The sequence below is a fragment of the Coturnix japonica genome, chromosome 21 (assembly GCF_054131305.1).
Source record: "Coturnix japonica strain WE chromosome 21, WE-NBRP24, whole genome shotgun sequence".
Classification (NCBI taxonomy): domain Eukaryota; kingdom Metazoa; phylum Chordata; class Aves; order Galliformes; family Phasianidae; genus Coturnix; species Coturnix japonica.
In genome coordinates, this window is record NC_140683.1 from 5,020,021 (window position 1) to 5,045,135 (window position 25,115).

The 25,115-nt window shown below is 42.1% G+C and overlaps 1 protein-coding gene across 11 annotated transcripts; it reads right to left on the reverse strand.

The window, feature by feature from the left end:
• Positions 1 to 43: 43 nt before the first annotated feature.
• On the reverse strand, positions 44 to 25,115 carry SEC16A (SEC16 homolog A, endoplasmic reticulum export factor). 11 transcript variants are annotated; one of them, XM_015878856.2, is made up of 33 exons: positions 25,012 to 25,115; positions 19,331 to 21,913; positions 18,080 to 18,562; positions 17,527 to 17,672; positions 16,079 to 16,164; positions 15,300 to 15,435; positions 14,743 to 14,941; positions 13,597 to 13,774; positions 12,800 to 12,942; positions 12,529 to 12,590; positions 12,175 to 12,313; positions 11,684 to 11,926; positions 11,284 to 11,381; positions 10,735 to 10,816; positions 10,428 to 10,545; positions 10,090 to 10,201; positions 9,707 to 9,812; positions 9,345 to 9,485; positions 9,123 to 9,236; positions 8,283 to 8,487; positions 7,868 to 8,116; positions 7,387 to 7,475; positions 6,834 to 6,881; positions 6,490 to 6,648; positions 5,804 to 5,881; positions 5,590 to 5,646; positions 5,190 to 5,301; positions 4,723 to 4,860; positions 4,141 to 4,241; positions 3,655 to 3,729; positions 2,922 to 2,981; positions 2,005 to 2,079; positions 44 to 1,632 (listed from the first exon to the last, which is right to left on the reverse strand). In XM_015878856.2, exons 2-33 carry the CDS (start codon positions 21,836 to 21,838, stop codon positions 1,564 to 1,566), a joined length of 6,609 nt encoding a protein of 2,202 aa, XP_015734342.2. In that variant the 5' UTR covers positions 21,839 to 21,913; positions 25,012 to 25,115; the 3' UTR covers positions 44 to 1,563. The 11 variants fall into 11 exon arrangements, with proteins under 11 accessions (XP_015734342.2, XP_015734341.2, XP_015734340.2 ...); XM_015878855.3 differs by having other exon boundaries at positions 13,597 to 13,651; positions 18,080 to 21,913; XM_015878854.3 differs by having other exon boundaries at positions 13,597 to 13,714; positions 18,080 to 21,913.

Genomic DNA, 25,115 nt, shown 5'->3' on the forward strand with positions numbered 1-25,115 from the left:
AGGCCGGAGGACTAAAAGGAAGAACCACAGGGAGGAGCGAAAATGTGAAAGTGCTCCAGAGCGCAAAATATCTTTATTTTAAAGAATTTACAGTGTCAAATCTTACACTTAGGAAAGATAGCAGCTCCCAGCTCAAAGGAAGCCTGCTTGAATTAAGATGGCTGGCAGTCTCTACTGAAAGGAGAAAGCTAGAGGGAGCTTCAGCCATAGGAAAAGTCACCACGCTGTGCCCAGACGAGGTTTTTTGCACAGTTCCACCCCACCAGCGTTTTCCATAACCCCTTTGGAACAGATGTAAGGCTATCGAGATCTCACGTACAGGAAAAAAACCAACCAGGGACCAAACACAGGCTGTTCCACAATCACATCGCTTCTATTCCTGGGCAGAAATTCAAGTAAATAATAATAAAAAATAAACAATCAAAAAAACCGATTTTCGGTGGTAAATTCTAAATAAAATATGGCCTAAGGATTTAATAAATATTTAAAGTTTATTTCTCTCTCTTTTGCGGATAATTCGGATTCTTCAGTCGATGTGGAAAGTTGCATATCATAGGTTGCGAGGTTTCCTACATTGAACCTAACCATTTTAAAGTCCAGCTGTAGAGGTCTGATCCACCTACATTTAGTACAACTCGGCTGTAAGCTACATAAGACCTTGGTTATCTTAGTAATGGAAAGTCAAGAACAGTTCTATGCTGATTCTGGCCTTGAAGAGGAAGAGAAACCAAACTCGCCAGCTGTTACCACCTCAACCATTCAGCGCCAGAAGCTCGAGAGAAAGCAATGTAACCGTATTGCACTTCATAACACTCACTCATCAAATAGTACAGCGTCAGCTATTATACACAGAGCTTCTTTCAGACTATACAATTTGCTTTACAAGTAGTCTAAAACCACAAACTACATACATATGAGATAAGATTCCAAATCAAATTAGGATTAGATTACAGTCACAGTTTTCATTCAATATAGGTCGATTTATTTGGATGAGCTGTGGCCCCCCTTCCCCTCCCACCCCCCCCAGCACATGAGGCATTTCCCAGATGAACAACTCGAATTTCATACACTGATAAACCTGTTTTGTAAGCATTACAATTGTGCATGGTCCTCTTAAGGCCACAGAGTGTCATGGTACAACGTGGACGTGTTTTCTCCCCATGGGGAGGGGAGCATCCTTCAGAAATTAAAGAATCCCTGAAACTATGTCTCCAAAAGTCCCACTAGAAGGGTTAAAATCATTTGAAGGAATAAACTGCCGTTGCAATTTATGAATGGTTTTTGTAACAGACAACAACTATTTCCTCCCTCGTGTCTATTCTTTATCACAGCGAAGCTATTTCTAGCCAGATCTTTAAAAGGAAGAGTTACATATATTCCACGGTTGGTAATGATTTATGGAGATGAGGTGCAAGCAGGGAGACCCATAAAAAAACCAAACCATCCATCATTCAATTACTGTCATGTCACCTGCAGCCAGATCTGATACCACGTGCTGTAAGACTGAACAGTTCTTCATATATCCAGGAGGTGAATGAGAACTCCAAACGAAGCCATCACCTGCTACTTCAACGTCGGGTACTTTCTCTGCCCAATCCTTCCTGGCCTTGAACTTCCAGTGACTGCAGGAGACTGAAAAAAGATGATGTGAATAAAAACAATGCTGTGTAAAATAGGCCATAGTGGAGGCAAAATGTGGATGTTATCAGTAAAGTTTTGATCCCAGAATTGTTAGTTTAAGGGCGCTAGACTGGTCTGTGCACACATCCTACATGCAGCAGCCCAGATTAAACAGTACAAAAAAGAACAACTATCGAAGAGAAGATGGATTTTGTACAGATATTTAAGGCCACACCAAGTTACTTATTAAAGGCAGATGCAGACTGAGGTCACTGAAAAACAGGAAGGTTCAGCTCAAGCAGCACTTACTTGTTTAAACTCTATGGAGTAACAAGTCAATGGCTTTGTTCAACAGCATGAAGTAACAAAAAGGCCTTTACTCACTTGTGCAAACTGAGAAGGGTTGTAGAACTGAACTGTTCCTGCTGCTGGCTCCCCTGAAGGCGGGACAGGGGCAGGCTGGAAAGGAGATGACACTGAAGTTAGAAAAGCACAGAGCTTCACTGCCTCTCATAGTTGGTTTGCTCACAGAGAGAAAATATTCACAGTAATAATGCCAACAATGTGAACGGAGCAGCATATTGTAACAACTGCAATAAGTGCTGGGACAGCTTGCGTATCTTTAATATTGTTTGCTTAATGTAGGAATAGGCAAAACAATGTCACATGCATAAACTGTAAATAGCTCTGAGAATCCACGGCATGCAAAACCAAACCAAGACACCAGTGCAACTTCACTGCGTTAGGACCTCCTGCTTTTGTTAATAGACCTCAGACCTGCCCCAAAATGAACGTTCTATATCAAGTTTTGCTCTACGAAGAAGTATCAGAAAGAATTTGTGTCATTCCTTTTACAGTGAGCCCACAGCACTGAAACATACAGCAGAGATGAAGCATTCATTTAATTCCTGCAGGGGCTTTAGTAGATGAAAAAGGAATGGTGTTATTATCAACTTGAGACAAGCACTAACAGTATGACAAGGATTTGCTTGCATGGGTCATTTAAGGAGGTGGTGTTTTGTTGTTATTAACTGATTGACTACTCTGGTATCCCAGGAAAGAGCTGATAAACATGAAGTGATTCTCTTAGGAATGAACAAGCATGCCCAGGTTACGTGCATTCTCATTAACACGAAACAGTGTTAAAAGGAACACTGCCATCATTAGTCACCTTTAATGTTATTTCAGCGAGATGAGAGGGGAAAAATGGCTTGAAGTAGCATTAGTACGTGAGCAAACGCAAAATAAAGAGGGGAAAAGTAAATATGTTAACATAAATGAGAACGGCCAGCCACATGTACCTGATTAAAATGCTGGCTTACTTCACGTGATAATGAACTCATTGAACTAGAGCGCGAAAGCTACAAAACAGCAAGAACACACAAATACAAAAAAAAACACCAATAAAAAAAGTCGTCATGCACGTCACTGCCCCAAGCTTTCAGTTGTTCTATTTAATCACTAAAATCTCACTCTGCCGAAGGTTAAACCAAAAGTTAGTTTAAATCAAATGGATTTCTCGAAGCACAAAATGATACAGGTATAGGAAACATTTAGTAGGGATAAAGGTAAGGTTACTCTGCCTTTGCACACAGCAATCTATCCTCATCTCTGTGTCTCACATTTAATATTAGTGAAATTATATGCATGCACGGAGGCAAGAAGAGATCCTCAAAGTGCTCTTGATATTGCACCCTGAAAAGGTATTTAGAAGTTTACTCATATAGGACAAATAGATCACGGTACAGAAAAACACTGAGGCTGAACCTCTCCTATGGGCTTAAAGAGTCTTTTGGTGGCAGTCATATGATTCCACCTTGGCTGGTCACCAGCCACTGAATCAATCATTTAATCATAGAACAGCCCAGGTTGGAAGAGACCAGCACCTTCAGGTCCAACCCTTCGTAGGAAAATAGAACCTACACGAGATTATCTAGTATTCAACTGCTGCTTTAGATGGCCCTCCTAAGACCACCACAAAAGAACTGTTGACATACACAAGTCAGTAGCTAATTACTCCGAATGAAGTCTTACCTCGCCTGTTTGGAAGCTGTCAGGGTTGGAAACAGGAAGCCCAGATCCAGGTGGAAGGACTGCAGGGTTTAAATACTAAAGAAAAACAACGGACTATTTGTTAATCTTTATTCCCCTCGCTGATCACTATCTTACTTCACATTCTTACTATATTAATCCCACTGAGGCAAAGCAGCATTGTGATCCATTGAGTCAGATGGAACACACAGTATGTGGCTATTCCTGCATTCCTGGTCCATCGCCTGACACATACTGCATACATGAAACTTGCAGCTCTGCCAAGTTAGGGGATGGAAGTCTTCATGTACTCCCTACCTGTTTTCACTTCCACTTCCCTTCTCCAACTCCTTAAGTAAACGTAGCAAATGTTTGTGTATAACAACAACATGTTTTATTTATTGTGAAGCTATGAAGCTTCTATTGGGAATCATGAGTTATTTACACAACATTAGAATATCCTGTATATGCAATTCAATCTAAACTCACCTCCTGATCAACAGCTGCAGAAGGATCTGTGTTGGTTTGGTTTGCAGCTGGTGTGTGCTCTCCTGCACCACTCCCTTCCACTGGCTGAGGGTCCCCTGGAACTATAAAGCGAATGAGATTTAACCAAACACACCAGCTCAGGGTGTTTGACTTCATAGAATGAGCAGCAGGGTCAAAAGCACAATTGAATTTCTACAATACCAATCATTTACCAGAGAAAAAGAGGTAATTTAAAGAGGGCAGCATCAGTATTTCTAGATGCTTCAGTTCTGTTACAAGTCTGCAAGCAGGAGATGCACACAGTTCACAGAGATAGCCTTGGTGCAACACAGTGTGTAGTGAAAGTAGAATGATCATAAACAAGTAATGAAAGCACTATGTTTAGCAAAAGAGGAACACTATACAACTCAGATTTTCCTATTATGATGGCTCTAAAAAGGTTAAAAAGGGCACAGAAAACCCTACTTTGTTCAACCCCACTAATTCCAATTTCTCTTTTAAACATTCAGAGGCTACTTAATACATATTGGCAAAAGTGACTTGAAGAAGACCTCGTTGGAAGTTTATCTGCTCACAACATACCTGCGTTTGGAACAAATACATTTGCAGGAATTGGCATTGGTGCCAGTGGTGCAAATAGGTCTGATGGTGCAGGAACAGCACCACTTGACTTGGTTCCACCTGGATTCAGAACATCAACATAACGGGCTCTGCTTCCTGCTAAAATAGAGAAATCCAGAAATAACAGAAATAAGCCTTTGTTACTCAGCCCTGTGTCTGTTTTCAATTGCCTGCTGGTTAAACTGTCTTTCAGAGTCAGCAAATAATACTGCAGGGATACAAACAACATCCAAGCCACAATGTTATTGTGATAGCAATGGTAAGGCAGAAGGCACAAGAGAAGCCAGCAAGAGCCAGAGCTCCATGATATCACGGAGGTGCCAGCTATCTTTTCTGCAGGCATTTGGGAACAAGAGTTTTGTCTTCATATTTTATGCAATACAAAGCTTGAAGTTTTCCATACTTCAACCAGTAATGCAGTCTATTACCTGCTCTTCTAGAGAACATGTTGACAGGGGCACTAGGTGGGCCTCCAGGCCCAGATGGAGCAGCCTGAGGAGCTTTGGGAAATGCAGTCGGAGGTGGTGGCGGAGGCTTACTCTGCAGGGAGAACAAGAAGAAAAAAGCTCAACTACATCATAGACTAAATATATTATAAACTCCCTCCTAAACTCAGTTGTCATTACTGGATCCACACAAGCATCTGAGGATACAAATGGTTTTCTAAGTATGTAGACTGCACATTCTGCATAACCTGTTTATTAGCTTCAAAATGTTGCACATTTTAACCCAAATTCAGTAAAATACAGCTCATAAAACCCAATAACACGTTAAGGAACATTGTAAGCCAGTTGTCAGCACGGAGAATTAAACAGTTCAGGTTTTTACCTCTTCTTCTGGTTCATCCAAGTTAACCCAGCGCTGCTTCTTTTCATCCCAAACAATCTACAAGGAAATCAAAGCCAAAGATCAGGCCTTCAAACAAAGCTGGAATAAACATGGTTTTAATTCTTTACTTTATAAAACAAGTGTCACCTGACACCCAGGAAGCCATTTTGAACAAACTCAAGTTCACAAAAGCTTTGTGATTTAAAGGTCTTACTGATTTGTTCTTGTCATCTGGAAGGTGAGCTTCATTCTTTCCTTTTCCCATCAGCCAGCGAAACCAGTTTGCGCCAGTCTAAAATATAAATACACCTATTCAGATAGTTCTCTCAATGCTGCCTTTACAGGGAATTGAAAAGAAAACTTCATGCAGTAATTCATTTTCTGTTAGGGACTTCAACTCTAACTTGAAAAAAAGAAAACAAAGAAAGGAAAGATGTCCTCAGCTAAACCAGTTGCAGGGGAGAAGGAATTCAGAGGTGATAAGCCACAGAGGAAAACTAACGCTTGTAAATAACAACCTGAGAAAGCAGGGAAAAAGGAACAACTCATAGATTGTTATGAGATGGAGAAAATAAATACTGAGAACATAGAAGTGAATCTACAGTGGTGGTAGGGGTTGGATGAAGGAAAAGGGTTTTAATTGTTTATAAATAAAGGGAAGTTGCTTTGAATTCACTCCCAATGAAAACAAGCAGCTAGTAGTGCAATGCTGAAGGGCTTGTAAAGGCAGGCAGTGGTAGCACAAACTACACCATGGGCATATGATAACATCTAGAGGTTGCAACAGCCAAGACAAAAAGCACCATCTGGCAGTTTATTCAGGTGCTCTGGAATCAGTGCCTGAGACTGACCACAAATTCCAAGAACCTCCCTTTACTACCTCTTCCTTATCAAGTTTACCTTTCTAGATGCTGGCTCTTTTTTCACTTCTTTCTTAGTCTCTTTCCCTACAGGAACAGGTGGAGAAGGAGGTGGTTGCTTTGCTGCAGAGTTAGATCTCTCTCGTCCCACAGAATGAGCAGAGGACTCTGATGTTGTCCGGGATCTTTGTCCATAGCCCTATATTATAAATATAAAGGAAAGCACAAAATTGTTCCTGCTGGAGTGAACAGAACAGTCCATCTTACTACACAAATTCTGACTTGGAAAAGTTAGTAATAGGAAGAATTATAAATACATCAGTAGAAAGCAAATACACATAGGATTATAGAATCAGCAGAACAAACACCCTAATTGTGGCATACCATATATGCTGAAGATTGAGATGCAGATCTGGATCTTCGTTCTGGTGCCTGGTTAGATATAAAGCCAGGACATGCTTAATAAGCAAGCAGCTAAGTATCTGACACAGCATGCACTTTTCATTACAAATTCCCAAAGCATTTAAGCTGGTTATTTGGATATTTCTATGCCTTCTGACAAACAGGAGGCACAGAAAAAGAGCTGAAGTCTGGCCCAATAATTCCACTGCCATATAACTAGTCCATTGAAAAGTTAAATCAGGTCACTGCTATGCAGATGATCAGTTCAGAAGAGGCAAGATACAGAACTGCTGCAGCAGACAGCGACTGATGTGCTTCCATCCCCACCTTCCTCACCTCCAACCCTTAGAGATAGCAACTCTCCTACTAAAAGAACAAACCAGTTCTTGATATTTCACTGAAGGGGATGGAGAGCAAAGGAGAAAATTAAGCTTCAGTTCTAGCTGAAGTGCAAGCCAAACCCCCAATACATTCTGTGTTAGCAAAGACGTGCAACGCAGCTGACATTTGCTAAAGATGTATAAAATAAAAATACCATTCTAGCCATTCTGCTGTAGAAATCCTCCTCTCTCTGCTCAGGGAAGGAGTTTCGTGAAGGAGACTCTGAGGCAATTCTCTGCATTCCTTAAAGGCAAAATTAGACTGTTAGTTAGGGGAGGGGTGTAGAGATTAACCAGATCCTAGAAGCTGATATCCAGGACAGAAGCCCTGATGCTCCAGTCACGCACCTTACAAACAGAACAGCCGGCTGCACTGCACTCAGCAGTTCCATAAAACAGGCAATTTTCTGCACCACGTCTCAATCTTATTCTGACCTTCCTTTTAAGTTAAGCCTAACAATCAGGATGAATATTAAACCTTCCCACAGATGTTTCTGTAACTTTACATTATCTTTTTAAACTTCATTACCCAAGACCCCTCTTACTATTTGATAAACATTGAGATGCTCTGTATTAAACCCTAAAATATTTTATTCCCCTTAGAAACAAAGGAAGGAATTTACAAAGATTCCAGACCTGTTTCCAGGTTTGTCTGCTCTTCTTCCCGTGGTTCAGATTCTTGTGGTGGCCCTCCTGGTGGTAGCATTGACCCTAAATACAATGGTGATGGCTCAGCTCCATACTGACTTGAAAATCCTGGAGGTGCAAAGCCAGGTCCTGGACCAATAGGCTGGGAAGCCACAGGGTAGAAAGGGACACTTTGGACAGCTTCCTGGTCACTAGGTGGAATCCCAGCAGCTGACCCATCGAGTATAGCTTGAGGAGCTGGGGTACAAAAAGGTTAAGAATTACAACTAAACAGAGCCTTTCAATGCGTGAATAACATCATACAATGCAGAAGTGAAGTCTCACTGTTTCTACAGTGCTTTTAAGGAGCTCCTCATATTAGAAACACAAAATATCTATTTCATCCTTTGCCATAAGAACTGACCTGAAGGCATCAGCTGTACGCTTTGCATCTGTTGAGCCATATTGGGCAATAAGGATGCTAACAACGCATTTTCAGGGCCTGGGCCCACATCATGGCCAACTCCTGCTCCATCATATTGACTGGTATGGTCTAATTCAGAGCTTGGTGTGCTGCATGGGTACTGCTGTGGCGTGGATCTGTCTGTGCTATAAGCTATTGCACCCTCCTGCAGACACACAGAAAAATAAGATCTTATTAGTTCTACCTGATGTTGAGTTCATAACCAAGGGGAACATATAGTAGAAGAAATCCTAAAAGCAACAGCTATACTGTTTACGCTCTTAACTGTTGAGTCAAAAAAACAGCTGTCATCCACTTGTAAATCAAGTTCAATCAAAACACTTAGGTCTTTGTTTTTAAGAAGCATAGTTAATGAGCTCAATTCTCATACTGCTGGTGGAACTCTCTACATAAATAAATGTTAAATTTAGCTATACTAATCCACAATAAAATTCTTTGTTCAATTATGTTTGTTTCATTGTTTTTCTAACCAACAAACAGAAGCAGTAACTGCAATCTAACAAGCTTCGCAATTTTCCTTCCATTACAGCACTAAAAAAGTCTATTTTATGTAATTTAATTACCTTTTAAGGTAGCCTGTACTAAATCTTAAGGCACTGAACTATATTAAATCCTCTTGGTTTAAGTTATAATACTTGTATTTCACAATATAATATTTCACGATGTCATCACACACAAACATGAAGTTTTTGTATTTATCAATATGAGCAAAATAACTTAAAATTGGTTTTCTTTAATCCTTAGAAGGGAAAATTTCATGTTAGAAAGTACATTTTGTACCTTAATCTGTCCATCCACATGTCGAAGCCTCACTAACCATGAAGGTTCAACAAAGGTTTCCTGGTCTGGTTTCTCTTTTATCTGGGGATCAAACAGGCGCAGCTGCGATGACATCTAGAGAAAGGAAGCACTATAAAGTTAACCAGCCAAACAAGGTAACCTTACCCACAGCTTACCACCTACAGTACAAAGCTACTAACATGTAGTTCTTCCCTATGTTACCTGGATCAGCTGGCCAATAAGTACAGGTGAATAGTACTGTGGATCTTTAAGTACAGTCCTGGAAATCACTTCACAGTAATGGAAAGCCTGAGCAGCAAGTCCCATTTCAGCCAGTCGGCAAGCATAGATGAATTTGAAAACCTTCAGAACACAGGCAAAATAAACCAAGTGGTCAGAACATTCCTGGAAGCATCAGATGGAAAAATGAATACTGATTGATGAAATGGGGAAAAAGCTGCCCTACACTCTTGTTCATGAATATTTCATGTTGCAAGAGATAGAAAATATTTTGTACATTGAAGCACATATGAGAGATTAACGTATCACAAAAATCTGAGAAGACAGAATGAACAGGTCTTCACCTGGAAATTAGGCAAGCAGCCAGGCTGAGTTCCTAGTGACTGTGCATATTCATAGGCTTCCGTTCTTTGAATTGCTTCATTGGTAGCAAACTTCAAAAATGGCAAGCTATTGAGGAATGGGAGAAGAAAAATATTACCCAGCTTTAGGAATATAAGCATTATCAATAGATTCAGATCTGTCTATTATAGATAAAACCAGAAATATTGTTCTATTAGACAGTACAAGCAACTTCAGGTCCTCAAACAACTACAACAGGGCATCAGACAGTTCTCAAAGCCAACTGTTGCTAGTGATGATGAGGGGTGCAGTACAACTCTCTCTTATCTATTAACCTTTCTGTTTTGCATCAAAGAAGTGATGTTTTAAGAAGGGAAATCCAAACCTGTGATTTGATCCAATTAGGACGAGCTTTGTCGTCTTCCTCGTGTAAACTCCAAAACCAACTTGGGCCATAAGGTAACAAAAGTGAGCAGCATCCAGCAGGCCTTTAGAAGCTGCAGAAAAATAAGCAATAGAACTCAGAATATTCTGCCTTGATGGCACATATTGCTTAGCCTTTGCATTCATATAGCTTCACAATACAGACAAGCCCATACAGAACTGTCACACTTTACATTTTACAAAGCAATTGTTTGTTAAAAGATTTTTAAAAAGCTAAGTAATCAATTGTTTCAAAAGGCTTTTCCTTCAGTCATCCTCATTTAATTCCTAAGGAGTTACCAAGAGTGTCTCCCATGGTTGCAATGGTCCTGGATTCCAAGTCCACATTATTAGTCAAGTTGGATAACACCATTGCTAGATGTGGCCTCCAGTCTCCCCATTTCTCATCTCCACAGCACTAAAATTAGAAGAATCAATTAGAGAAATCAGCGGCAGGAGCTCTGCACATTTAAGTGTTAAAACCCAGAAAGGACTAAAAACGTATCTGACCTAAAGAAAGCACATGGAAGGTTTACTGTTATTAACTATACTGCTCTTATTGCAGTATCTCTTTAAGACTCAATTGCAGCTCACACTGGAACCTTACCGTGGACGCAGCTGGCATCCTTCCAGACATGAGCTGATAAACAGTCTGCAGAGGGTCATTAATTGGGAGACTGTTGGCGAATCTAGAGAGACATGATACAGAAAAACAAGAAATAAACGTTGGGTAAGGAATTAAAGTGCACTGAACATTCAGTCACTATTAATCTTGCTTAGTTTAAGAAAACTAAGTGCAGTTCGAAAATACACTAAATAAGCTATTGCACAGAGGATAACAACCAAGAGAAAACCATCATTAATTACTTGGATCTGCTAATGTGACATACATCAATCCCACGCCCATGGATGACAGGGATCAAATATCCCTTGAATTAACTTCTCCAATTTAATTTTACTACCTCAAGACCTCAGACAAGAGAATGCAGCAGACTACAGGCTTCAACTGAATATCCAGATAAAACTAAAGCATCAACCTTGCATAAGGTTATATGGATAACTTGTGATTTTAACATCAAGATTTCTGGAGCACCAGATCACTTGTAGTCAGAACAGGTAACCATGCCATACTAACAAACAACAGACAAAGATGTACCTGGTCATAACTCTTGCATGCGTTCTATTGTCCATCTTGCTGGCAAGTAGCAGAGCATGACCCCATAAGCCATGCTTCATGGCTGATTCCAGAGCATCCTAAGTTAATACAGAAATTAGTTTCCTGGGGATAGCTTAATATTTAACTCACATAATCAGTGATCACTTTACGGTAGTATTTCAACTCAAGAAATGTTTCTTTAGGTTACATGCTAACATAAGAATACAACTTCATTTTATAAACTACAGAACACAATTTCTCCATCAGTATAATGCAGCATCATGAATTGTTATATGCACTGCAAGCAGCAAAAAGAGTTTTCACTGAGGCTCAGAGCTTTCAGATTTCTTGAAAAACAAAACATTCACACAGTATTTGGAACAACAGCATCAACACTCACCTTCTTGCGTCCATAAAGCAGCAACTCTCTGAATCTCTCTGTTTCTTTCTCCAGACTGTCAATTGTGGTTATAAGACTATCAGTGAGAAATGAGAGCTGGGCTTCACCAGATTCCTCCTCTACTTGTTCCAAAGCCTCATTAGTGAAATCAATTAAATTTGCTTCATTAGGGGATTTCCCAGGAAGCCATACTGTTTTATGATCTCGGAGCAGAAGTTCAGCCAGGTCTGTTCCCACAACAGTCTATTGTGTGTTAGCAGGGGGGAAACAAACAAACAACAACTGTTATTTCAACACTGCCTTTGTTTTGCTCATCAGTTCAGCAAGTGTCTTTCAGAACCTCTGAGCACAAATGAGCAGTTTAACAGCTCCCATCATTCTATGAACTATTCCAGAGTAGGTGACTGTGTACACATTGCAGTCTTTTATATAAATAACACCTTCGTTCATAAAATATATTTGGGTAGATAAAAATTCAAGGTAAGACATACCCCATTCTGCCTGCACAGCAGTACAATGAAGTCCCAAAGCAGACTTGCAGATTCTTTATCGATTAAATTTTCATTTTTAAAACATTGTGTAGCTTTATTTTGTGCAAAATTAATAACATCCACTTTATGGGTGTCATCTCTGGAGAAAGAAAATGAGACAGAAGTAAAACATTCAGATCACTGTTGAGACCAGTGCGAGGAACAAACTTACATTCTTCCAAGTGAAAACAACAGTTATTTTGAGTTAATTTAAGCCCTACAATTGTGAGCCCTTACAATTATAGGACAACAAAATGTTAGATGAGGAAATGGAATCTAAAAAGTGAGAGTTTCTTGAAATCTATGAGGACATACTTAGCAAGAGGACCAGGAAAAGCTCTCATCTCTTCTTGCTCTGGAGAATGTTGCATCATAGTCTAAAACACAAACACAGACCATAAGACTTGTTAAAAGTTACCACTTACAGCTACAGATCAAACACAACAGATAAATACAGAACGATAACATGCACTGACATAAGCAAAAAAAAAAAAAAAATAGGAGAAGTTACAGATCAAACTTCCCCAATCCCTCCCCCCTTCCAAAAGAAGAGCCAATATTCCATCCCCGTTCTGTTAAACGTTACCTCCATGCTGTGTATCTCAACCAGGGCTGGCTGTCCTTCTGAAGGCAGGTTTGGTAATACTTTTATTAAGAAGCCCCCAGGACCAAACCTGGCACACAGATGAGGCACTGAAAATTTCTCAGGCGTTGAGGGCCTTAAGGGCACTGAAGGGAAGAGAGAACGTGAAGTAAGAAAAATTGACCTGACCTGCAACTAAATTAAAAAAATCAATTTAACCAAACATTAAAATAAATTAATTGGCTCCATCAAATTTCTAAAGACCCCCCTGAATATTCCATAGAAAGAACAAAAGTAAGGAATTCTAAGATCCACTTATTGTTACAACACAGGGGCTCCGCTTGGCTGCCTTAGACGTGTCTGTGAGATCTCTGTACAAAGGTCTGATACCTTCAAAGAGCTAATGATGTACTTCAGGTTACTCTGGAAAACCTCTTCCGGATATGGTGAAAAGAAAAATATTGTATATAAACCTGAAGTTTCATTTCAATTTTAATCATCCCTTGGAAGCACAAGCAACGGGTTTCAAAAATATATCTGTTTATATAGATATATACGTAGATTCAAGTAAGATTTAACCACAACCACCATCTCACTACTGCACTTATTTATACTAAAAACAAAACAGTTTTGTTCATGGGTGCATACGCAGCAGATAGCTGTATTTTCCTGTTAACTGACTCAGTGAATAAAGGAAAATGGTATCACATGCTATAAACAAAGAAAAGCACAAACGACCACCAGTAGGCAGCCTCATAAGCACAGTCCCTTCCCTCCTCCCTCCCCAGTGGTGCCAATACCTTGATCTGCAGCTGACCATCCAGTTTCAGTCGAGTAGCCATAATCTGTAAAAGGCTGTTGTCCATCAAAGTTAGGAGCATATCCAGCATATGGGTAATCTGTGTGCAGTGACACTGCCTGTGCAGTAGTTTCATATGCATTAGCTGTTAAATCGTGGTTACTTCTATACAGCTGGCTCTAAATAGATCAGATTAGTAGCTGTTAGCAGCAAAGTTGCACAAAGCAAGCAATACTGCGAGCATTCCCTCCCACCCACCACCCACTTCAGTTCTTCAGATGGCTCTTAAACCAGGTTTACTACATCCCCTCATTCAATAACACTACTCTGCAAATCACCTGGTGCAATAGGCTATAGAAGATAGCACCTGTTAGTGCTCCCCCTCCCTCAGTGTTTTTACTACTATTTGATCTGCTCACATTTAACGTGTACAGTTCACTCACCACAGAACATCTACGTGTCTGTGTCAGTAGTACCATTATGGCATTACTTCCAGGTTCAGGTGTTGCTGTATCAACAACTATGGATCAGAATTCATGTTCATTTCTGCTATAAAACTTTGATAGAAAATCTCATCTGATTAAATATCATGTGTATCTAAATGGCACCCTGTGCCTAAAGATTAATGCCTAGATGATCCACCACTTCCAGTACTACTAAAACAACTGCAATTCAGACAGAACAACCTAAAACCTGCAAGATGATGTAACAACACATAATCTGCTAGTGAAGACTCTACTACAACAATGACATGGATATTCCTTCTGTTTTTCAGGTATTTGTAGAATAAGTAGATGAGCAATCAGACAGATTTGGTTTTGATTTTAAGTCAGGATAGTGTGATACCAATGCTTTGTTAGACTTTTAACAGATCTCATGCTTGCAATGAGAGAAGTGACATAACACAAAGCCAGACATTATCAATTACAGCCAAGCACTGCAAGGGCAAAGTTCTCACAAAGAGCAAACTCATGCATGGCAACTTGCACAGCTGAGCACTGATTTTGGTTAAAGTTCTCCTGACAACTGTGCTAAACTCTAAGTTCAAAACTACCTCACAGAACAGCCTTAACTTACAGAATCCCCACCCTTAAGGGAAAGACCCAACTGAAACAGCTAAACACTGATGCAATCCTTTGCAACTCACTTGTTGCGAACGAGAGCTGAAGCTGCTCCGATGACTGTGTACACTGTGGGAGCTCCGCAGGCTGCGACCGGAATGTTCACTGTGAACACTGCGCCTATCAAACTCGTCACCATAAGGATCTCTGTGAGGCTCTGTTTCATCATCAAAGCTCCCAGTAAAACGAGGGTCGTATCTCCAACGATCTTCATACCGCTCATGTCTAAAGAACAAAAAGAAATCAACATAGCTTACCATATCCCAGAGAAAAGTGACTCCACTGTATACCTATCAAGAAGGAAACCAGACCTAACTTCAGAAGGGCTTTTAGATTACTTCCTAGATTCAGGTTTTTATTACAGTAAACAAACTAATGCTGCTTATAAGAACTTCATCCAGAACACTCAAAACCAAGACCAACATCATGTTCCAAGGCTGTTCTAGGAAAACAAAGAATGCTTATCTTATCTGAAAAAAAACAAAATAATCCATATTTGCCTTAAATCCTTGAGGCTGATATAACAGCTCATCTGCTGTTCCTGATTTATTTATGTTAAAGCAAAAGAACTGAATGGACAGACCTGCTGCCATACGAATATGCTTCTCTCTTCTGGTAAGTGTTGTGTTCACCATCATACAAATACCTCTGGTCATAACTTCTAGGATCTCTGTATCTGGGGTCATAAGCTGATGAGTAACGTTCCCAGAGACTTGGATCTTTGGAAGATAAAAAGAAATAGTTTAGATACTGGAACTCATTACCTATGACTTCTCTTTCATTACGTGCTGATTTGGTCAGCAGCCTGGAAACACAGAACCAGAAAAACGTGGTTATCTTGGCTAGGTTATTGGCAAGGCATTCTTGAGAGGAAGGGTGCTTACCACCAGACTGATGTTTTCTAATGACTTTCAAACTTAATCACAGCATGGTAATAACAAATAGGAACAGAATCTTTGCAGTCTTCAGTGAGCCTCAGTGCATGGACAGATGTTGGTAATATTCCTCACTGGCACCATAACAAGCAATTGCCTTCAGACTATCAACACCACAAGGGCCCTGCGAGCATCCAGGTAGTTATGGACAGAACCGACTTCTATTCATGAGTCAATTTCTGTTCACACTTCACCTAAATTGTACTCTAGAATACTGCCTGCATACAGGAATGATGGCATGGTGTTAAGAATTAAAACAGGCCCAAAGATCCGCTTCTAACAAATGTAGATACTCTGATTGTGGAAAGGATATTGACTTTTTAAGACAGAAAAAAAAATCAAATAAACAATAATCTTCCAATCTTCAAGCTCATTTACTCCACAAACTTCCTTCTATAGAAAAATAAACTTCACATTGACACATTACCTCCATAATCATATGTGCCTTGGTAATAGCCCTGATAGTAATCAGCCCATCCAGCTTTTGCATAATAATCTTCAGGATATCCTTGTCTGAAAGAAAGTGCAGAGGCATGAAAAGTCATTATTCCTCCTTCAAGTTCTTCTGAAGTCATCAGTAGATACAAAGAACTACAGAACTACTGATGCAGATGAAGATAAAAAGCACAAGAACCTGACTAAAAACACAAAATAGATTCCTGAATATGCAACCACAAATACTGTAGTAATCCTGCTTAAGAGTCACACCAGTTTTGATGGAAAAAGTGGCCATTAAAAGCTTTTACTGTATGCCATTTCTGAGACACTATCCCACAATTCTTGAAACAAGGCCAGTAGAGCAATGTTAGATAATAACAATGAACTGTGGTGTGTACAGGTATGTTTGTAGACATACACATATATACATTCATGTATAGATGCATGTATATGAAATCATGTACATGTGGATATAAACACTCATGTGTATACAGTCACGAAGACTCCTATGTATGCCCACATATATACACATATCTATATCCATACACAGAAGGGATCTGAAAACAGTGTGCAATGACAGGAACTTTCACTCTCTTCTACAACACTCTATTCATAGCACAGTGCAAGCTCTCAAGTGGCCAAACAAGTCCTCACCAGAAAAACCTGTGGGAAGCTTGCTAACACAGCAACCATCTTTGCAGACGACTTTTGATCTTATCAGGTCAGGTTTATCCACCCAACCAACCTGCTCAGCCCTCCTCAGAAAGATGCCATTCCCTTAACCTCACCAAACAGAACTTAAGAATCTGCTTCATCAATTAATGATGGAAATCAATGCACCACTGATATGCTGCAGCAAAGTCTCAGGCACCACCTTTGTGTGACACGGCCACTCTTTGTCTCTGCTGTCCTGCAGTGCCATACTACAGCCTACATCCATGTCACATCACACCAACGCTGACAGGTAACAGGCTTTGATCTGCAATTTTAACCTCTTAAAAACAGTGTTTGAGCAAAGCCCACACTGGTTTGCCAAACTGCCCTTTATGAACAGAACTAGAGAACCACTCTAAGTGCTAGCAAGCAAAAACAGATCCTGGCATTGATTAACAAACCCATGACCTACACACACTGCTCTTCCATAGCATAAGTGTGTGGAGGTAACTTCAGCACCAAGTCTGCTGCAGTGACTTTCTGCCTGGCAGGAAAGCTAATAAACAGCTAAAGAGCTGAATGAAAGGAGTAATGAGCTTTAGCGACACAAAAGACTGCTGGAATCCTATCAGTACCTTTTCAGGCATGGCATTTGATACCATACTTTCCTATGGCAACACACAATGAGTTTTTGAACTTCCTCACTGCAGCTGACGCTGAGGCATAATTACACTCACTACTTTAGAACATACCAGATCTTTATTCAATTTAGGAATTGCTTACCTAGAAGAGGGCCTGTCAGAGCAGTGACTGGCTCTGGAACTGGGACGTTCAGGCTCAGAATACCGGTAATTCCCATGCTCCATATACGCAGTGCTGCTGTTGTCGTAGTACCTGTACCGTGGGTCATACTGTCCATAGCTATCCTCCTAGAAAAGAGATTGACATGTAAGGTAAGAGGTTTCCCAACCTCAAGAACAAACCTTCACAAACAAAGTGCCACAAACACCACAACCATGATAGCCAAAGAGATGCAGACCATAGCCTATAGGATAGATGTTGGTATCCCTCATGGCAAGGCATATCCAAGTCTACTCATAACCAAAACTTAAGAAAGAAATGTTACTTCTAGACTACTTCAACCACTGTGATGGTCATGCTGCAAAACTGCCAATAACTGATGATAACAGCAGATGAGAGTAATATCTGCCTGTAGTCAAATCTTGACACAAATGCTATACTGAATGTTTACCCCTGTATAACTATTACAACTTGTAATTCAAAGATAAAAACGACTGACAACAAGGTGGGGAGAAAGGGGAAAATGAAAACTTACCAGGTAATACAGATGAGCCGCTGCTCTGGGATCTGCAGCAGGATAAGGTTGTGGATATGGAGGCTGGTAAGCATCGTAAGGATGCCTGTAGTAGTAGTAAGAATTCTGATGTGGTCCAAAGGCATCCTGAGGAGTCTGAGGCAGGGGAGGACGCTGCAGGTCTTGCTGTGCACTTGGCTGCACTGGCTGACTGGTGGTGGTAGGAGCTGTGGGAGCCACAGCACTCGATGGCTGTCCAGAACCCGGCTGCTTATCGGAGCTCGGCAGCTGTGCTGGACATGTCTCTTGGTTCCTCAGCTCCTGGTTCTCACACTGCTGGGACACCTGCATGCCCTTCATCCCTGCTGCAGTCTGGTAGTTTGAAGAAACTGAGGACTGCCCAGAAGATGTTGGCATCTGAGCTGCCTGCATTTGTGGCTGGGATGGCAATGCTCCCTGTACAGCTCTGTCTGGCACAGCCTGATGCTGTACATCTTTTGTCACCTGTTGATAGAAATGTTGTTTGTCACGCACCTCGGGACCCCCTTGACCAGCACCTCCAACTGGCTGTTGAGGATACACTGGACCACCAGAAAGCAACTGATTATGCACCTGCACAGAATTACTTGCACTGTTTTTCTCCAGGGTCCGCGACACTGTAAAATCAAGCACTCCAGCAGCTTCTTCTTTGCTATTTGCACGACTTACAGAATTTTTGGTCTGTACTACAGAATTAACAGGTGGAAGCAGCGCACTTGGATTTCCACTGGGAAGATTCATCCCAGGAGAGATGGATGAATTAGCCCCTGACTTGCTAGCAAATTCAGGAACAAAACCTTCAAAATTAACATTCTTTTGCCCTTCAGGAGCTAAATTTGATGGTGTTTTCATGAGCAAGTTTGCAGGCTGATTAGAAGCAATATCAGAGGAATTAACAGGGCTCTGTAATAAATTATGTTTTAACAGATTGCTATTTGGAGGAGCATTAGCTAACAGAGATCCAGCTTGCATCACAGGCAACAGCGCATTCTCCCCAGAGATGATTCCACCAGCATGCGATGTTTGGGGACCAACCGAAGTCTTGTCCCCAACCCCGGAATCCTTCATTGGCTGACTGTTCTCATTGCTGCTTAGCTGATTAGATAGAGAAATAGGAAAATTAATTGGCTGAGCCAAGTTATAACTTTGATTAGGCTGAGCAATTAGGATAGGCTGATTTTGCAAAGACTCTGTAGGCGGAGAAGACAACAAACTTGCATAACCAGAACTTGCCTGAGACTGAAGTGCTTCTTCTTCTCCCATTTTGGGAGGATTCTCAAGATTTTCAGATGATATATTTCCATCTTGGGAAGGCTGCACAGCAATACTCCCTGGTTTGTTTGGCTGCTGATTAGACAGGCCTTCTTCTGGTGGCTGAATGACTTCCACAGTTTGTTTGGCAGGTACATAAACTGCAGGAGCAGCAGGAGCTAGAAGCACATTTCCTCCAAAATTAGGTAACTCATTGTGAGCCCATAAAGTTGTTGCCGGGCTATCACACTTCTTAATTGCTCCCTGAGCTCTCGTGGAGGACCTTCTCTCAGACAACGATTGCATGTTTTCTGTAACAGGTCCAGAGTGCAATATATTTCCAGCTTCACCAGTGACTGCAAGAGGCAAAGGGTATACCTGAGGCATGAAAATAGTTTCTAGATTATCCGGTGGCTGTTCAAGATTGCCTGGTGATGCAGCAGGCATAGCTGTATTCTTCTTGGTGTTCTTCTGGTTTGGGTGGTTCTCCCTCAATTCAACCACCATTTTTGCTTGGTCAATCTCTGCAGGTTTTATACCAACTCCATGGGACCTCACGGGCTCAAAAGAACTATTTGCACTTGTCTGAAACACTCCTGTGGGCTTAGGAGGACTTGGAGTTGGAGGCTGGGACAGGTTACCATGGTAGCTCTTGTTTGGATTTATCTCACTTGAATCATCTCCCAAAGGAGAAGAGTCTATCTGTTTAAAGAAGCGAGCAGAAGATTCCTCATCGGGCTTCCCACTTTCTTGCTGAATAAACGTACCGATTTGTTCTTGAGGTCTTGCTGAGCTAGAATTGCTCCTATGGCTAATGTTGCTATAGTTTGAAGACACGCTATCTGGTCGTACAGGATGAGTTAATGAATCAGGCGCTTCCAAATTTGGTCCTCCTTCAGCATGGCTCAAAACAGCATTCTTTGGAAGCATCTGACCTGGTAAGGATCCATATCTGTACAGATCAGGATGAGCAGAAGGGGATGAAGCATTCATGTTACGTGGCTCACTTGGCAGCACCTCTTGGTTCTGTATGCACTCCAGGTTCTCAACATTTTCATACTGTGACCCACAATTCAAAGGCGCATCACCCACACCTGCTTTGCCATCACTGGCAAACATGGACTGCTTAGCAGCCTGTGCCTCCTGCTGACTCCGAATTTTAGGAAAATACTGGGCATCCATTCCTTTTTGTATCACCTCATTGGCTGAACCTGTACCAATCTGTGCCTGAGAGAGAGCGTTAGCTGGAACCCGCTGAGGATGCACTGGCTGGTGATATAAGGGTGATGAATGTGGTTGACAAGCAAACTCAGTTTTCTCAACCACGTAATTCTTTTCAGACGAAAGTATTTCTTCATTTTCTGTCTCATCCCCTTTGAAAAACATGGAAAGGCTTCCTGAGTCTTGGTCTGTGGGAACAGGTCTGTTTGATGTTTCAGACATACCTGGAGACTGTTTCTGGAGGTTATTTTCCTGAGCTGTAGGAATGACAGAACTGGAATCCTGCAACGGTGGCTGTGGGTAAAACTGCTCCTGGTAAGGTTGATTTAACCAAGCATTCGTCATTTCTGTGTTCTGTCTAAAGACATCTCCAGGCTGAACGCTGTTCACGTGATGACCGCTATTTGCAGAGCCATTTTTCCCATTCTTTTCACAACCAACGGATAAAGGCGCTTGCACAGCATTTTGTGGAATCCCCTGATGTACAGGACCATGCTGTAAATTCGTCTGCGGAGGAGGATGAGAAGTGCTAACAGAAGACTGGGAAACATTATGAATGTCAGTCTGAGAAGGTGGCTCAGGATAGGGCACAAAGTTTTGAACTGGAGACTGCAGGTTACCTTGAGCAGGTCTCCACTGAGACAAGGGCTGCTGAGGAGCTGGAGGGAAGAGTGCTGTTGTAGTGGGTCCAGAAGGAACATCGCTGGGATCTCTGTTCACATCTTGTCTACCTCCAGGATTGTTTGACACAGACACCATTCCAGGATGCACACTGAAAGAATTTTCAAGTGCTGTTCCTGCATTATAATGCGATGCTACTGCAGACCCATGGAGTCCGAGATCTGCATTTGGATGCACTTCTGTAGTGCTATTTGTAACATATCCTGGGGACGGTGCAGGAACTGGAACATTAGAAAACATACTGCTGTTTATTCCTGGTTGAGATACAGGAGCTGACAGAGATGGATGCAGTCCATGAGGATTGTCCCCTGCGTGTGACGGCAAAGCATGCACTACGGCTGGCTGCGGAAACACCGCTGGGGAGGAACTTTGCATAACCAATGCATTGCCCTTGGATGGGTTATCTAAAGGGGAACCCTGTGGAGTTTGTCTGCCAAAGGCAAAAGGGTCTGTCACAGGCTGCACCGGGGCAGCTGTTGCATTTGCTCGTTTACTGAGCGACGTGTTCCTCCAGTACGTGTTGCGAGCAATGCCTGCAGGAGGTGGAGCTGCTGCTCCTGCTGGAACAGTCTGCGGAGGCTGCTGCATGGTGGCCTTCCAGCAGGGTCAGATACCAGATGAAAAGCTAGCAGGGAATGCTGGAGACAAATTCCTTCTTCCACTCTGTTAGGATAAAAACACGGCAAGTCATTTTCCTTTCTTGCAATACGAGTAACACTTCAGCAACTTTTATCTTAGAAACAAAACAAAATAAGAGAGGTCTCTGCTCACTGGAATGCGTAAGAAAATCACACACGGCTTTGTAATTCTAAATCCAAGTACCGTGTTAATGAAGCTTAATGCTGAGTGAAACACCAAACACTCTAAAGGCAAAATGAATAGTCAGAATGCAACAGCACCTGCAAGCACCAGGGTATGCTGAAAGTAATTAAAAGGCACTGAGAAAATGCTACTGTTAGAGACAATGTGTCTTAATCGCTGCTGCATTATTGCTCAGCCTGGGTGGATCTTTTTATAGGTCACACCAGAAGCAGTCATAGAGCTCATCAGATGTCACTTAGTTGAACAGAAGGTGTTCCATTTTTGTTTAAATACATAAAATATTGATCAGGACAGTGGTAGTGTTCATTTTGAGAAAGAAAACTGCTTTCATCAGAACCTTCTCTCACACTGACAAACGCTGCTGCATAACAGCAGAACTGCATTACAAAACATTAAATGCAATCAACTCCCACCCACACCTATTAATTAATTGCTGCTCTCACTTTAACCTCAGCAGGACTTTGGCACAGTGTCACAGAACCAAGTTACACTGCAGGATGGAAAGGACAGGTATAAAAGTATTCCAGATCTGCCAGCAAGAACCTCACGGAGTCACAGAATGGTTTGGATGGATGGAGAGGGACCTTAAAGCCCACCCAGCCCGTGCCATGAGCTGGCTGCTCCCCAGTAGATCAGGCAGCCCAGGGCCCCATCCAGCCCAGCCTTGGCACCTCCAGGGATGGCTGGTTACGAACTTGTATTGAAAAGCCACGTGTCTGTATCATTTTAACAGCAATAGAAAAGTTTAAATGCAAACAAACAACCCTCTGGCTTAACAAAAAGACACGTGGAGTGAATGCTGCTTATCTACATGTATTCCATAAAGATTTATATTGAAAACTTATGAAAAAAGCCTACTGTACAGACAGCACGATTTGTACAGACTACATCAGAATCTGTACAGCTTACCCTAGGGAACACCTCTCCAAATCATCACCAAAGAACCCAACATTCCAGTGTACAATCCAGGCCTCTCTTCCAAGGACAACAGTATCAGCAGAGACAGGGTCTCGCCATCGCTTCTCATTGACCTATTTGACTGCTTCAAATCTCAAGCTTAGTTTATCTGTTAATACCAAGATCGATCAGTGAAGTAATTGAGCACAAAAGCAAACTGGCTTTTTAACTCAGATACCCAACTTCAAACTACTGACATGGGCTTTGCTCCTTCCTGTCCTACCACACGTACACACACATAAAACCCTAATACTTTCCCCACTGTCATAACAACCTGCACTAGTAATTAGCTAACCGAAGTCAGCATAGAGTTTTCTTTTTCAGCTTTAGAATCCCCAAAACAAGATCCCTATCCCTGCTTTACAGAGGTTCAACACGAGGGCATCGGATTCCTTGCAGAAGAAAAGTTAATATTAACAGACTGCACACAGTAGTAAAAGCGTGCAAGATCTGAAGAATTAAGTCCAAATAAAGCCAACGTGCCCGTGTCAGTCTAGTTCAAACAGAAGATATCAGCTCGGAGATACCGACCCTCTGTGCCTCCAATGCAATATAAAGAGAAATGCTTATTAAGAAATCTCTAAATAACTACATAACCAAACTCTCTGCCTTATCTAGTTTGGTAATTCTACACTTTCTGATGGTTTATTAATGGATAATTTTATTAATGGATAATGCAAACCAGACTGACAAACGTTAATTACCAGCAACAACAACTGCAGAAGATGCTTCCAAATATGCCAAGAAAATATTACCAAAATGAAAGAAAATGACCCAAACTGCTCCCTGGACAAGGCCAGCATTAAATTCATCTGATATCTCTACAGCCACTAATTCAAACTCCTCTGTGAAGCTTTATTGATACTAAGAAATAACTTGGGGGGAAATAATTTCATCCCATTCCCAAGTAGATGTGCTAAATAAACCACTCTAAAACATCAGTGTGCTGACTAGGCAGGTTACTGAGCACCTTTATGACCAGTATTTGGGCCACAGGTTTTTCAGTTCTTTTCAATGCTAAAGGTTGCATACAAGCAAACCACACAGGCTACAGACATTCTACCTTAGCTCTGCCTTAAGGTAGGCTCATTGCTGCCTACCTGCTGCCTCATAAGTGGGAGCTACACTTGTGTGCTGTGAGAGGAACCCTTTGGGAACCAGAAGGGCAAAGCTTAGTGGGGTTCACTCGTGGTAATAAAAACTATAAGTGTTAATTACTCCACCAAGCAGATCTCTGCATCTTCAGGCAGCCACAACACCGAGCCAGAACCAGTTACTACTCCAGTATAGCAGATATATGGCACCTGACAATTCATATAGGGGATAAACAGACAATAACCACAAGAGCTCTCTCCGTTTGAAGAAGTTCTGTCACCCTGAGCTGTGTGTGCCGGCCCACCCATTCCTCCTGTAAAGCAGCCACGACACATCGAGCCAGGACAGCCCTGCAACACAATCTGCCCCGCTCACCTCCAGGCCCCACGGGACATACGTGGACTAATCGTGGTTCCAATGCCGGCCACCATAACGCAGCCGACATATCACAGAATCACACAGAATGACCCGGGTTGGAAGGGACCTCAAGGATTATGTAGTTCCAACCCCCCTGCCTGGCAGGGCCACCAAACATACACCTTTACTAGATCAGGTTGCCCAGGGCCCCGTCCAACCTGGTCTTGAACACCTCCAAGGACGGGGCATCCACAACCTCCCTGGGCAGCCTGTTCCAGGGCCTAACCACTCTCCTAGTGAAGAACTTCCCCCTGTCATCCAACCTAAATCTTCCCTCTTTTAACTTAAAACCATTTCCCCTTGTCCTGCTATTGTCAGCAGGCCCCAGACATCGCCGGGCCTAGGGGTTAACACCGCCTCCTTATGAGGCACGGAGCGCTGCCGGGCCCGGTGCCGGCACCCAAGGCCTAGCGCTCACCACGCAGCCGTCCCGCCCCACACGGCCCTTCCCGCACAGGATCCCACCGTACCTGGCAGCCGCCTCCGGCCGAGCCGCTCAGCACCGAGCGCCGCCCCCCGTCGCGGCCGCAGCCCCAGTCCCCCCCAACGCCGCCATCTTGGCACATCCGGCCTC

What these genes read in the sequence shown, in the direction of transcription:
- SEC16A (XM_015878849.3), bottom strand. Translation starts at nt 21,838, where the DNA reads ATGCAGCAGCCTCCGCAGACTGTTCCAGCAGGAGCAGCAGCTCCACCT. An exon ending in GGATGCCAGCTGCGTCCACG is followed by an intron (nt 10,546 to 10,734) that starts GTAAGGTTCCAG and finishes TTCTAATTTTAG; the next exon opens with TGCTGTGGAGATGAGAAATG. An exon ending in TGTATTTGTTCCAAACGCAG is followed by an intron (nt 4,242 to 4,722) that starts GTATGTTGTGAG and finishes TTCGCTTTATAG; the next exon opens with TTCCAGGGGACCCTCAGCCA.